The following is a 15,062-nucleotide window of genomic DNA, read 5'->3' as shown; positions in this document are numbered from 1 at the left end:
GACGACTTCGCCGGGCGTTGGTGGCACACGCCTTTAATCCCAGCACTCGGGAGGCAGAGGCAGGTGGATCTCTGTGAGTTTGAGGCCAGCCTGGTCTACAAGAGCTAGTTCCAGGACAGCCTCCAAAGCCACAGAGAAAACCTGTCTCGAAAAACCAAAAAAAAAAAAAGAGTAGACGACTTCAGTACAGTGATTCCAAGTAATCCCTACACCATGAGTGCTGTTTCACCAAAGGGAAAGTCTATACAATCTTAGTATTGATTGGAGATAAAGATGGGAAGCATTTGGGACCATTAGTATTTGTTAGGATTCTTTCCAAAGCTAATCAACATGTATTGTTATTTACATTCCCTGTTGGGGCACTAAAGTTGTCAATAAGCGTGTCATCTCCAGGGTAGCCATTTTTAAAAAGTGCACACATATACAGCACTTGTCTCCTGAATGCAAGGTCCTGGCTACAATCCTCAACGCCCCCAAAAAACAACTCTTATAAAGCACACACCATCTTATCAGGTGCATGCCCACAGAGAGAGTGGGGGTGTGTGAGGTAAGAATATATTTAATTTGGATGTGAGGGCGATCTGGCTGCGACATCTGTCACCCCATTGATCGCCAGGGTTGATTCGGCTGATCTGGCTGGCTAGGCGGGTGTCCCCTTCCTCCCTCACCGCTCCATGTGCGTCCCTCCCGAAGCTGCACGCTCGGTCGAAGAGGACGACCTTCCCCGAATAGAGGAGGACCGGTCTTCGGTCAAGGGTATACGAGTAGCTGCGCTCCCCTGCTAGAACCTCCAAACAAGCTCTCAAGAATATATTTAATTTACTGCAATCATTCTACAATGAAATACATATAAAGCATCACATTGTATCCCCATAAATATATGCGGTGACTGATTTGTCAAAACACACACACACTGTCTGAGATAAAGTATTTAGAGTTAAATTACAGGTGATTTTTTTAACTCAGAAAAGTCATAACCAGTTTCTAGAACCTAAGGATGAAAATGGGTCCATAAGTCCATACAAAAGAATAAACAACAACAAAATCCAAAATTCAAAAATGGGCAAGAGATTTGAAAAGTCCAGCATGGGTACATGTGGTGTCACATAACTCCATCCTTAGACATTCAGGCTGAGGAGGGGATCTCCAGTTCAAGGCCAGTATGGGTTACACAATAAGACCCCGTCTCTAAAACAAAATTAAAAGAAAGCCTATTTCAGACCAGCAAGCTGACTCATCGGGTAAACACACCTGCAGCCAAGTCTGATGACCCAAGTTCAAAACCAGACCCCAAAAGATGGAATCAGAACTGGAGAGATGACAGCTCAGTGGCTAAAAGTACTGGCTGCCCTTTCCAGAGGACACACCCTCTTCCAGCCCTTCTAGTCTTCTTGGAAATGGACACATGTAGCACACAGACATACATGCAGGCAAAGCACCCATACACATTACATGGGGGAGGGGCTAATGATGGAAGGTGAGAACAGACTCCTAAAAGTTATTCTCTGACCTTTACATGCCTTCCGTGACAGCTGCCCATCCATAGGCACACATAAGTGAAGGCAACACATTTTAAAAACCTTTTCACCAAGAAGAGGAGGAGGAGGAGGAAGAGGAAGAGGAGGGAGAGGAGGAGGAGGAAGGAGGAAGAGGAGGAGGAGGAGGAGGGAAAGAGAGGCACAGAGAGGGGAGGGGGAAGGAGGAAGAGGAGGAGGAGGAAGAGGAGGAGGAGGAGGAGGGAAAGAGAGGCACAGAGAGGGGAGGGGGAAGGAGGAAGAGGAGGAGGAGGAAGAGGAGGAAGGAGGAGGAGGAGGAGGATTGGTGAGATGCCTCAGTGGATAAATATGCTTACATCTAAGCCTAATGGATTCCAAGGACCCACATGGTGGAAGGAGAGAAGTGACTCACAAGCTGTCCTCCAGCCTCCACATGTGTGTTGAGGCATGAGTGCACTCCAAACACTAAATGTAATATAAATAATTAAAGAAAGAAGTTTGACTTCTAATGTGGCTAGTTGCAAGGCCCATGACAATACACTCTTAATTTCATAAAGCAAGCCTGGTGTCTCTTGGTTTCTCTTACACATATGCCTCTATTCACAGATGTACTTTACCTCCATTATCTGCCTCAGTGGACCTGCATAGAATGCCAGAACTGTAAACCAAAATAAACCACTTTCCTTCAGGCCAGGAACTCTTTTTACAGTAACACAGACCACCAAGATACTAGCTATATGGACCCTCCCAAAGGGGAAGTTGATATTATCTTAATCTATTTAACTCAATACCTGCAACTGGGCAGTCTGAGAGCTAAATAAATTTACTTCACACAGTTCTGGAGACTGAATGTCCAAAACTGAAGGGCAGTGTCTGGTGAGTCTGCTTCATTTTAGCACAGTGGAAGACATCACATGACAGCACACATGAGAGATCAGACGGGGAGAGCTGGGAAAAGCCAAAGTTTCATTTGTCTTTAAAAGGTTTGGCCTGGCGATGGTGGCGCACACCTTTGATCCCAGCAGTCCTAAGGAGAGGCAGGTAGATCTCTGTGAGTTGGAGGCCAGTCTGGTCTACAAAGTGGATTCCAGGACAGCTAGCACTGTTGGACAGAGAAATCCTGTCTCAAAAAAGAAACCAACCAACCAAAATCTAAAAGAGTTTGTCAGCTGATAGGGATTTTTGGAACTGGATCATAAAAGGTCTGACTTCATTAACAGTAGGTAAGTGGAGGTGCTGGAGGCTTGGGAGGTAGAGCCTAGTTGGAGGAAGTTGACCATTGGAGGCATGTCTTGGGGCTGGAAAGAAGACTCTGCAGTTAAGAACATTTGTTGTTCTTGCAGAGGACTCAAGTTTGATTCCCAGCACCCCACATATGTCATGACTGTCTGTAACTCCAGGTCCAGGGGATCTGTCATCCTCTTCTGGATTCCTGAAGTACCAGACATGCACATGGTGCACTTAAATACATGCAGACAAAACACTCACTCACAGAAAGTAAATATTTTAAAGAAAGAAAAAGTATATCTTCTCTAGTCCCTTCCTGTCTCTGCGTCTCTGCTGCAGGAGTGGGCACCTCTGCTCCATGACATCTTTTCACTGTGACTTTCTCCAGAACTACATCCAGAAACAACGGAGCCAGCCAACCTGAACTGTTTCTACTGAGTACTTGTCATCGCAACGAAAGCTAACATGGAAAAGCTCAAGGGCCTCAGGCTGTGCCGCATCTCCCTTACCAAGAGAGTTTATGTATTTCTTTATTGGATCTCATGTGTTCTAAACTGGCCTTGTGTTGTGTGACCTTTTACTCTTTTGTGTGTTTTTTTTAAGATTTATTATTCTGTATTCTGTCTGCATATATGTCCACAGGCCAGAAGAGGGTACCAGATCCCATTACAGATGGTTGTGAGCCACCATGTGGTTGCTGGGAATTGAACTCAGAATCTCTGGAAGAGCAGTCAGTACTCTTAACCTCTGAGCCATCTCCCCGGCCCCGACGCTTTACTTTTGTGTTTTTGCTCTTTCTGAGGGGCCCACCACCCAGCTCCCAAACAAATCACATAGAGGCTTATTCTTTGTTATGAATGCCTGGCCTTAGCTTGTTTCTAGCCAGTTTTTTTTTACCTTTTCCCTCTGAGCTTTTATCTTTCTTCTGTGTGCCCTTCCTTTCCTTCTTAGCCCATGTCTGGCTGTGTAGTTGGGTGGCTAGCCCCTGAAGTCCTCCTCCTTCCTGTCTGTTGCTCCACCTTACCACTTCCTGTCAGTTGCTGACCCAGCCTCCTGACCACAGGTGAATTTTATATAATCAAACACATCTTTGCATCATGAAACAAATGTTTCAGAGCATAAACAAAAGTAATACACCTTAAAATAATATTCTACAACTGACTTGAGCTTGAGGTTAACCTTGAACTTCTGATCCTCCTACCTCCACCTCCAGAGTGCAGGGATTATGGACATGTACTAGCATAATATTTATGAAGTGTTAGGAATGCAAGTCAAGTGTCTTATCAACTGAGCTACACCCACAGCCCGCCTCCCCTTTTTATTTTGGATTTTTACAGAGCTGCATTGTATCCAAAACTGGCCTGGAATTCACTATATAGCACAGGCAGACCTTCAACTTGCAGCAATCCTCCTGCCTCAGGCTCCCAAGTGCTTGGATTACAGGAATATGTTGCTATGCCAGGCTGGCAGTTTAACTTTTATTAGTTGTGGCTGGGTCTGTGCAGTAGCTGCTTGTGCATGTGGGACATGGGTCCTTTAGCTGTGGGTCCTCAGTCTATGGTGATGGGTGTGCTGTCATGTCTAGGGCACAAGGAATCCAAGTAGCAAAGGTGGCAACCAAGGAGGTACAGCTTTAGCCGATGCCAATTCCAGTTGGTTTCATTAGAGAATGAACCTTCACTATCGGCATCTCTATGATTGACCCAACTGGTTCTATCAGCTTTGTTTCCTTGTTTCATGGTTCCAAGAAGGGAAATCTCTAACCTGCCAGTCTGTAGTTTTCCAAATGGCACAAAACACATAGGCTATTTTCAACAGTCAGGAATCAGTAAAAATAGTATTGGCCAGTGCAGTGAGAACAGCTTTGAGTTCTGTCCATTGAGTGGAGGAGCAAACACATCCAATTTCCATGCCATTCATCTGGTGAGGATGCTGCCTTAACAGCCCTTGGGAACACCGCTGGTTTCAGCTTAGCAAACATCAGTGAACCAGGGCCTAGCATATAAGGAAACCTCTGTCAATTGGGAGCTTTGTGAGTCATCCATCGACTTTGCTTTGGGCTGTGGAGCAGAGGATAAAGTTGACCGAAGGAACAACAGCTATCCCTGCTCCCAGCCCCCATGTCAGCAGAGCTGAATGTCAGGCCAGTGAATGCAATACACTGTAGTACTGTGACACGAAAGGTGGTTAGCCCTACACACATGCCAGATGCTGAATCAGTTAGCCCACCTCAAAAGGGGAGCATCTGTCATGAGGCCTTGATGGGTACAAGTTGGATCACTCTGCCAAGCGTTTTTTATTTATGTGTGTGCATACACCATGGCACATGTGTGGAGGTCAGAGAACTACACAATTGGTCCTCTCTCATTCTACCATGAAGGAGATTAAATTTAGACTTGAGGCTAGACAATAGGTCCTTTACCCACTGAGGCACACCACTACCCTCATCCCAGGTGTTGTTTTAATGAGAACTGAGAAGCAATCTCAAGAGTTGTTTTCAAACAGGTTATGTCAGCTGAGACTGGTTGTGCACGGCCTCTAATCCCAGCTGAGGCAAATGAGGAGTTAGCTTTTTTCTACAGGGGACGTTCAAAAAAAGAGATGTATTAAATATTCCCATCCTAGAAGCAGCAAATCCCAACCCCACCATAGAACTACCACCTTGTGGAGGCTACTTCCCTTTAATCATGCTAGGCAGCAAAGAGCCAACCAAAGACTGAAGTTATCTCACTATTAGGGCTGTAGAGTCCCAAAGATGGGAACACAAGTCTGTATGAAGCAATTGCCATGATTCCTCTGACATTTATGAGCACATGACACATTAATGGAAAACAAGTATACAGTTTGTACACCCACAAGGGAAAGCCACAAAGCAGTACACGGAACCTGCTCGAAGCCCAGCCCACAGGGTTGGCCTGACTCCTTCTTCCTGGAAGAGGGAAGGATATTACAGTTGGATCAATTTTCTCACACATTTGCTTAGAGATGTAGGTGTTAACTAGAACACATGCAATTTGCACATAATAGTTATTTCTTGATTCTTTCAACCAGAACTTACTGGCTGGCTATTATGTGCAAGAGACTATTTTATGTACTAAAATATCGCCTATGCACAAGATTCAGCTGTGCTCTACAGTCATATTCTATGGGAGTATCAGCTAAAAAGTGAAAGTATCATGGGGCGACAAATGGGGTAGAGGGAAGCGGGAAAGAGAAGTAAAAAGCACCAGAAATGTGAGTTTTCTTTTTGTCTCTTCTGAAATAAAGCCTTGTTGTATAGGCCAGATCTACCTGGAACTGTGCAGCACAGGCTAGCCTCAAACTCATACCCTCTGGCTCTAGTACCCTGGCAGCAATGGGAGAGCACTGAAGAGTTGCTAATTCATGTAGTGTGGCCCGGGAGTCTCAGACAACCAAAGGGTTTCAGAAGTAAGACTTAGAACATCTGGGGAAAGTTGAGTCTAGACCTGGGAAAAAGACATGGGGGGGGAGGTACAGCCTACCACTATGTGACAGGGCAGCAAGGTCTGTGTGGCTGAAGTGGAATAACTCAGGAGACTTGGAAAGGATGCAGAAATCACAGGAGGGTTCCATGCCTTTTTATGCTTATGAATAGACTGGCTTAATAAAAACTTGCTGACCACAAGTGTCTGCTACTGGAACCTATCTATCTGGGACTCAAATTCTTTACTTTCATTCTAATCTAAAAGCAACATGATGGGGGGGGGGTGGAACTGGAGAGATGGCTCAGAGATGAAGAGCGTTTATTCTTGCAGTAGACCTGGGTTTGGTTCCCAGCACCCATATGGTGGCTCACAATCGCCCATATCTCATGTTCTCTTCTGACCTCTGCTGACACTAGGCATGTACTCGGTACACATACATTTTTTGGTTGTGAGCCTAGCCTTTAACGGCTGAGCCATCTCTCCAGCCCCACATACCTTTTTTAAAAATTAAAAGCAAACTAGGGAACTGGGTAAAAAGACTTGCTGCGCTTCATAACTTGAAGTCTATCCCTGGAACCCACATTAAAAGCAGCAGAACTGTGCTGGCGCACGCCTTTAATCCCAGCACTTGCAAGGCACAGGCAGGCCGATCTCTGTGAGTTCGAGGCCGGGCTGGACCGATAGCCTCCGAAACAATACAGAGAAACCCTGTCTCGTAAAAACCAAAAAAAAAAAAAAAAAAAAAAAAAAAAGAAAAAAAGAAACCCTGTCTCAAATTGTCTTCTGACCTCCCCATGTATGAACCCCAACTCATAAAGTAATCCTTTTTAATTAAAAAAAGCAACACTATAAAAAGAGCTATGATAACATTCTTTTAAAAAAGTAAAATAAACTGAGTGAGGACAAGTGATTTTTTTTTCTCCCCATGGTTTCTCGAGTTGAAGGCCACTCCAAGCCTGTCTGAAATCTACTGAAGTTGCTTACGCAAAGAAATGAACAAGTCTATCGTTCTTTCTGTTTCTAACACAACATATACACACACAGATGCAGGTAGTAATACATTTGCATTCATTTGCACCCGTGTATGAACTGCCTTCCCAGCCCGTTATTTTCACATATTTGCTGGTAGAAATGGATGCTTCGCTTCAGAGGCTCAGCCAAGAGAGCAGACTTGCCTCACTTCCCAGCCTTGTACCCATGGACGAGCTCTGGTGCATGTGGAACTTAGAGACAGGTGTGAGAGCTGACACAGTCAAAGTGTCACTGTTAAGCCATTTGAAAGTAAATACAAAGGTGTTACATACTCTTCTGGGAAGATTCAACTCAAAGGTGCAGCCCATGGTTGCTGCATGCCTGTAATTAAAGCACTCAGGAGGCTGGGACAAGGTTGAAAGTTTGAGGCCAGACTGAGCTATATAGAGAAATTGTCTCAAAAAAAAAAAAAAAAAAAAAAAAAAAAGGAAGGAAGGAAAAGAAAAAGAATTCTCCCAAAACTATGGATTGCAAAACAGCAAACATCTAAAGACACAAGGTCATTGGATTACACCACCAAGAGGAGGAGGGTTCTGAATTACAAGAGAGGATCCCACAGAGACTCAAGGGCCATATTTAAAAGCACAAAAGCCTGGAGCCCAGAGATAATCGAAGCTGTCTTAGACCAGACAGAATTTCCATGGCACACACTCCCAAGGAACCCGTTCCTCCCGTTCTTTATGAAGACTAATACCGTCACCCAATGGTTCCAGGACAATGGGGCCACTAAAGATTCAATCCCTTCACACAGCTGACTGGGCAGCCTGAGAGAGCTGTAGGAAAAGCTGCTGCGGTGCTCAATAAATAGGCTAGAGAAGGAGAAAGAAAAGGGAGACTACAGGAAGAAGTACCCAGAGGTTCTAGGGCCACCTGGGAGTCCTCACCATGGGGTTCATCAGTATAGATGCTACATGCTAAGACTTTGACAGGGGAGTGCTCCAACTTGAATATGCTCCAGTCCTACTGACATGGAAGAGAGATGTTCTTCCAGGCACCACGAATGAAGCAAGGTCGGCAGCAGTAAGCATGGCAGTGGGAACCAGGCAGGACATGCTGAACAGCACACCTGGTGACGCTAGAAGGCAGAAGGGAACCTCTCAGATGCCAAGCTTCTAAAGAAGGTCTCATCAATCAAGGGTCAATCCCAATGCCACCAAGATCGTTTGTTATTTTAAGCACTACTGGATGTAGTGCAATGGGAATTCTGTGGTCAGATGTTTCTTTTTGAAAAATACCTTTATGGAAGTTAGTCTATTAGCCACTCACCACAGGAGAGTCTCAGCCCACTTCATCACCTAAAAGCCTTTAGGGTGCCAGAAGGAGCCTCTAATTTCTTCCAACAGGAAGCAGGTGGCTAAAACAGCAGGGGATAAGAGGTACAGAAGAGCTGACATGAACATTCATGGTATCAGCCTAGGGTGGGAATGAGATGCAGAATAAGGATTGAGGGCTGGACGCTGAGGCTCGGTGGTGGTAGAGTCCAGCATGCTCCAGATCCTAGGCTCAGCACGGAAAAAAAAAGTAAAAAGCAACGAAGTCACAAAAGTAGGATGTGAGTAGAACCAGTTACTCCTTCAGAGTATGATGTTCATTTGCATGTTTAGAAAATGACCAAGCAATGCCTGGCATTGGTGGTGTACACCTTTAATCCCAGCACTTTAATCCCAGAGGCAGGCGGATCTCTGTGAGTTCGAGGACAGCCTCCAGAACAATGCAGAGAAACCCTGTCTCAAAAAACCAAAAAAAAAAAAAAAAAAAAAAAAAAAGAAAATGACCAAGCAAAGGAAAGGGAAACTAACATTTATTGAAAACACACACACACACACACACACACACACACACAAATGTATGCCTGGTCTTGTGCAAGGAGTTCCCAGCTACAATATTCCATTTGATCCTCACACCAACCCTTCGAGGTAGGTATTATTCTCGTGTTTGTTGGATGAAGAATATGAGGCTCAGAAAGTTTAGGTAGTTTGTTTAAAAGCACAGAACCAGTGAGCTGGGACTGAGTCTTTAGTCTCAAACTCTACCCCTATTCTTTCCTACCTGCTTGAACACCTCCCCTTCCCTACTTGTAGCCCATGGTTCCCCAACAAGAAGCCTGCCCCATCCTACCTTGGGAGGATGCAATTAGTAGTGGGGATTAAGACATAAATAAAAAATAAATTAGCAGGGTCAAGTCCCAGCGAGGATGTACCGTCCATACTCATGCTGTGGGAAGGTCACTGTGCCATTCACAGCTGCTGGGGGTAGGTGGCGCAGCATGGGCCCTAATCAGGAGGAACTGGAACCACAGCTGCCAAAGGCTGCAGTGGGTGGACTAACCAGGTCCCTTCTGGGCTACATGGGTTCGAGAACAAAACGTCTGGAGCAGGCAGCAGTCGTGGGCAGTCACCATCCTCCTCCATCTGTTCATTTCACCGGTGTTTGTGATCCAAGAGGGACTCAAAATCGGGAGAACATACAAGTTTGTGCTTCACATGTCCCAGGACTGTCATCTCCCCTGTCCTGCTGTCTCCAAGGCTCACCGACACCAGTTCCTGCCATTCAACAGAGACAGGAGTAAGGACCACACACCCAACTCGGCTCTCAGTCCTGAGACCCATGAGCTGCCCTCACAGCCTCAGCACCAGCTGCTTAACACTTCCCAAAGCCTCTCCCCGGCCCCAGCGTCGCCACAGGGGTCGCACCTGCAGGAAAGAGCAGGTTGTTCCCACGGCTACATCCAGGGTCACCTTGCCCAGGAGGAGCTGTACCTTCCCCGATTTTCGGATGAGCAGCTTGCCCACTTGACCTTCTGTCAGGTCAGCCAAGGTACAAGCATTCTCTGCCAACCGGGCTTCCTGTGGAGAGAGGCAGTAGATAGACAGCAGGCAACTACGTTCATGAAGGAACCCCATTCTGTTTCCCAGAGAGAAAGGCACCAGCAGCACAAGTTTCTGTGACAAGGGCGTGTGCTGGAGCCATCAGCCTGGAATCTCCTCAGAACTCACTCTTGAACATACCCGGTCTTTCTCCTGCTTTATAACTACCATCTGTCCATCCTCGCCCTGCACCTCTGTCTTGATAGGCTTGATGTCCTGAGTGGGCGGCTGCCCAGGTAGGGTATCAGGCAGCTGAAGGAACAGCAGTTCCTCATCCTTTGCAAGGCTCAACTCTCTGAGCAGCTCTGCAACAGACACGTCCTTTGGGAGACCAGGAGTCTTCCTGGCTGCTTTGGGAGGGACCTTCACCTTGGCCTCCTCTTCCTCATCCCGTGGCTCCTCTTTCACTGCCCAAAGTGAGATAAAGGAAAAGACATCAAGTAATCGCCCACCGAGTCAGCTCACCGTTCCCAACCCTTTACACATGTGTTCCACCATTGCTCAGCCAAGAGGCTGGGGAACTCAGTTACATATAAAGAGGAGAAAGAAATCCAAGAGGTGTTCGACTTCTCTGAAATGGGACCGCTGAGGCCAAGTGTACTGACACACAATGCCATGAACTCTGAGGAGACGGGCTGTCTGTGTTCTGTGCCCATGCTTCCGAGTGGGAATGAAGAGGTGGTGACGGTGAGCAGCGGTCCTGGCGGTGACGTGAGGGCTCCTGGGCGCAGCCAGGGTTACCTTTTACAGAGGGCACGTCCACTTCCATGTCTTCTTCCTTAGCGGCAGCTGAAAAAGGCTTAGCATCTGGCTCTTCACTCTCCTCCTTAAAAAGCCACCCTGAGTGAGCCAGTGGCAGCTGCACGGGCATGTTCCGTGTGTCGTTCTTGAGCCCTGGGTCGTCGATGAACTGCCAAAGAGTCGAAGTCACATAGAATGTCAACATCTGTGCGTGCGTGTGTTACTAAGGGCTAAATCTAGGGCCTCCCACATGGAGACACCACTCTGACCACCGAACTACATCCCCAGTCCCACTCTAGGGCTTCTGTAACCAATAGCTCCAGGACATCAGTGAGCCCCGCATTCCCTGACCTGGCTCCCTAAAACCCCGCTTTAGTAGCTACAAAGAAGCCTGTCTGTTGTGGAATATTACTTTAACTACATAAAGACTTGTTGTATTTGTTTGTGCTGCATTTGTTTAACCATGTAAAGGTGTGCTGCTTTGCTTGCCTAAGGCACCTGATTGTTCTAATAAAAAGCTGAATGGCCAACAGCTAGGCAGTAGAGGGACAGGTGGGGCTGGTGGGCAGGAAGGAGGAGGAATCCAAGCGAGGAAGAGAAAAGGAGGGAGAAAGAGAGAGACGCCAGACAAGACACACAGAGGAAGCAAGAAAAGTAGGACATACAGAATGAAAGGTAAAAGGCCCCAAGGCAGAAACGTCCATGAAGAGAAACAGATTAATAAATGTTATAAGAGCTAGTGGGACAAGGCTAAACTAAGGCTGAGCACTCATTACTAACAGAAAGTCTCTGTGTCATGATTTGAGGGCTGGTGGTCTGAGAAGGCCTTAGACACCTGTCCTCCAGACTTCTGGTACCTACATCATCCTTCTCCAGCATACGCAGGATCTGCTTGGTTTCTTCATCTGTTTCTCTCTTCTCTTTTTTGATGTTGATGATATGAGAAGGTCCCATGTCTGACATATCCACTGTCTTATCCCAGTTCCCTGTGGGAAATCATCCTGTTCACTAGGGATAAATAAGGAAGACAGCAACAGCAAGGAAAACCAAATTGGGAATGTAGAATCCATTGCTTTGCCTTCTCCGGCAACCTGAACTGAAATCCAGAACTGATCCCTTCTGGGTACCTTTTTTTTTCATCATTTCTGCGGGGCCCTGCTCGAAGATAGAATGGGACTGGATCACTTCTGGGCGGCCACGTCCCCGTCCATGACCCTCACGCTGGCGGTCTCTATCCCGCTCACGCTTTTCCTTCTTCGTGGTTACTTCTTCCTTTGGTCTGGAATCGAGAACAGATAAAGGAGGCTGCCTCAGAAAACTAACCTTCCTTGTCCACCCCATTCCATCCCACTGAGCTGAGTCTGTGAGCCAGGGATACCCAATCCTTTGCGGGAGCTTTTCTTTCATAAAGCAGGGCCTTTCATTTCTCTTTACCTGCTTGCCCCAAGTGTGGCATTTTTGTTTTATTTTTCATTGCCTGGAAACAGAAAGGCTGGGACGAAGAGGAACTTAAGGGCAAGTGTGAATACCTTAGCTCCACCTTACAGTATTTTTTTTTTTTTTTGGTTTAAGAGACAGGGTTTCTCTGTATTGTTTTGGAGGCTGTCGGTCCAGCCTAGCATCGAACTCACAGAGATCCTCCTGCCTGTGCCTCCCGAGTGCTGGGATTAAAGGCATGCGACACCACCACCGCCCGGCTCCACCTTACAGTGTTAGGAGGCAGCCTCAACTATAAGAGCTGGATGTGTCCAGCCCCTGAAGTTTTCCTTTCCTTTCTTCAGATACTCTCTGCCATGTGCTCGCTGCACTTGATCATGAACTAAAACCTCCAGAATTTCCCTCTCTGAAAGTTGATTATCCCAGCTATTTATTACATTTTTAAAAAGAAGAAAGAAAACCTCTAATACAAAGCACCTTGGAAGCAAGCAGATCTCTGAGTTCTAGGCCAGCCTGGTCTACAGAAAACAGTTCCAGGATATGCAGGGCCAAGAAGAGAGACCCTGTCTCGATAACAAATGTACCTCTACCTAATCTGGGATGAAGGAGAACCACCAGTGAATAAGCTAATGACATAAATTAAATTTTTTTTTCATTTTTTGAGACAGGGTTTCTCTCTGTGTAGCCTTGGCTGACCTGGAATTCACTGTAAACCAGGCTGGCCTCAAACTCACAGATGTTCACTTGCCTCTGCCTCCCAAGTACTGGGATTAAAGGCATGTGCCACAGTCGCCCAGCATAAATTATAATTTCTGAGCCACACACCTAAAGTCACAGCCATACAGGGTAAAGTATTCATTAGGCCTAGCTACTTACTCTTCTTTGATCTTCCGACTGATGATATTTGGGGTGAAGGTTTTCTGAAAAGTAAAATACAATAATAGTATTTTCCAAGTGCTATACAGACCAGTTAGTTTCACTGGGGAAACAATTCTGGGAAGGCTTAGAAAGACAGCTCTGTCAGCACTCACAAATGACCAGTCACGGATGACATGGTATACTATTACCAGAAGTACCCAAGGCAAAGCTAATTAGCTTTATTCTTGTGTCACTGTGCCTTTTCCTCTCAGAACTATTCACTACATCTACAGTTATGTACATAATGGGAGAGGACAAAGAGCAGCTAAGGTCGTGACTACAGAGTTATCACATACTAGATTTGTAGTTTTGGTACCGGCATCCACAGAGCTCTGAACACTCAAAACTGCAAATTAAAGCCTGACTTTCATGGGATTTTTTTTCAAGGTGTCCAAAACACAAGAAGCACTTTTGAACTTCCTGAATTAACTAGCTTCTCTACCTTTTAATTGCATGTGAAACCATCTCAGTATCTTGTACCAGCACTTAGACTCGAAGGTCTCCTTAGAGGCTGACATGCTGTAGGCCCTACAAAAACATCAGGAGTTACATGCCTACGGCTTGGAACTCGAGGTACTTGGGTTTCTGTACAAACAAGTGCGCAGGTACCTTCTTGACTCCGCCAAGGGTGAGGTCCCGGGAGCGAATGGAGGGAAGGCGGCCAGGCGTAAGCGGTGGTGCCGGTCGCCGGCCGATCAGCCCCCGACCCCCAGAGAGAAGGGGTCGCGGCCCTCCAGGATTGCTGGGCTCGCCCGCGGCGTTTCCTTCCGACATGGTGTCTGCAGGAAAATGGGCAACCAAGTGACTCCAAGGGCTGGACGCGCGGACCCTGGGCGGAACCCGACCCACGCGGCCTCCCGCCCCCCCAACCCCGTCCGTGCGTCGCTCTCGCTGCGCCTCAGCTCCTCCCCGTCCCACGTGGCGAGGCTCCCCGGAACGCCCCACCTCTGGCTTCGGACTCGCCACAAGCCCCCTTCCCGGGACCGCCTGACGCACCTGTGCTGAAGCTCCACGCCGAGTGTCACGACCTCACCTCCGACACGACCCGCCACGGACAGCCGCTCTCCCCGCCAGGCGGAAGTCTGCGTGGCAGGGACCGGGCGCTGCCATCTTGCCCCGGGGCGGAAGTGACATCAAAGGGGCGGGACCGGACCATAGTATTTATCCGACGGCGCCTCGCTACCCTCCGCCTTCTCTTCCCGGTTCTTCCCGGAGTCGGGAAAAGCTGGGTTGAGAGGGCGAAAAAAAGGGGGAAAAGGGCTGGGATGTGCGCTATGCCGAGATGTGACTCGTGGGGGCGTGTCTCGACCCCTGCAGGGAATGAAGGCGTGGTCCTCAGGGTCGGTGGGGGGGGGTTCCAAGGTCGCCTACCTGCAGTGTGGAGTCCCCACTGCTTAGCCTCTAGAGGCAGTGGGGTCGCCGCTCGCTCGTGGCTGGGGACACAGGGAGTAGCCTCATGCCAAGGCTGCCTGCAGCTTCTCTGCGTTGACCTTGGAGTTGTCACTGTACCTCTGGGCCTTTCCCTTTGCTCGCCAGCGCCTTCCTTGCGGTCCCTTGGGTCCTGGGGCGTGTCACCCTTTACGCAGCTGAGCAGAGCAGCCAGTAGTTCTCCCTTACCTGGGCTCATGACTGCTCGGTCAAAGTCTGGGAAGAGTCTGGAACCAAAGTTCTGCGTTTCAAGTGGAAGGTTGTGGTGATGGGATGGGGGGCGTTCCTTGTTTATTGTAAAACGACACTGCTGTATAACCCTGTCTGGTCTGGAATTTAAGTAGACCAGGCTGGCCTCAAATTTGTAGTAGTCCCGTCTCTTTATCCCCTCAGTGCTGGGATCACAGGTGTGCATCACCAATCCAAGGTGAAAAAACTTACATGGTAAGGAATGATTGTAATTTAATCTG

General features: G+C 47.5%; 1 protein-coding gene across 1 annotated transcript; it reads right to left on the bottom strand.

The window, feature by feature from the left end:
- Nucleotides 1-8,985: 8,985 nt before the first annotated feature.
- Nucleotides 8,986-14,296, bottom strand: Polr3d (RNA polymerase III subunit D). Its single transcript, XM_005071000.4, has 9 exons — nucleotides 14,161-14,296; nucleotides 13,774-13,943; nucleotides 13,123-13,166; nucleotides 11,937-12,088; nucleotides 11,671-11,795; nucleotides 10,810-10,978; nucleotides 10,210-10,475; nucleotides 9,895-10,047; nucleotides 8,986-9,744 (listed from the first exon to the last, which is right to left on the bottom strand). Exons 2-9 carry the CDS (start codon nucleotides 13,936-13,938, stop codon nucleotides 9,622-9,624), a joined length of 1,197 nt encoding a protein of 398 aa, XP_005071057.1. The 5' UTR covers nucleotides 13,939-13,943; nucleotides 14,161-14,296; the 3' UTR covers nucleotides 8,986-9,621.
- Between the last annotated feature and the right edge of the window lie 766 nt (nucleotides 14,297-15,062).

This window comes from Mesocricetus auratus, unplaced genomic scaffold (assembly GCF_017639785.1).
Source record: "Mesocricetus auratus isolate SY011 unplaced genomic scaffold, BCM_Maur_2.0 Super-Scaffold_2245, whole genome shotgun sequence".
In the NCBI taxonomy this organism is placed as follows: domain Eukaryota; kingdom Metazoa; phylum Chordata; class Mammalia; order Rodentia; family Cricetidae; genus Mesocricetus; species Mesocricetus auratus.
The sequence above is the reverse complement of the archived record's forward strand: the minus strand, read 5'-3'. Positions and strand labels throughout refer to the sequence as shown.

What these genes read in the sequence shown, in the direction of transcription:
- Polr3d (XM_005071000.4), bottom strand. Translation starts at nt 13,938, where the DNA reads ATGTCGGAAGGAAACGCCGCGGGCGAGCCCAGCAATCCTGGAGGGCCG. An exon ending in AGAAATGATGAAAAAAAAAG is followed by an intron (nt 11,796 to 11,936) that starts GTACCCAGAAGG and finishes GATTTCCCACAG; the next exon opens with GGAACTGGGATAAGACAGTG. An exon ending in GGACGTGCCCTCTGTAAAAG is followed by an intron (nt 10,476 to 10,809) that starts GTAACCCTGGCT and finishes CACTTTGGGCAG; the next exon opens with TGAAAGAGGAGCCACGGGAT.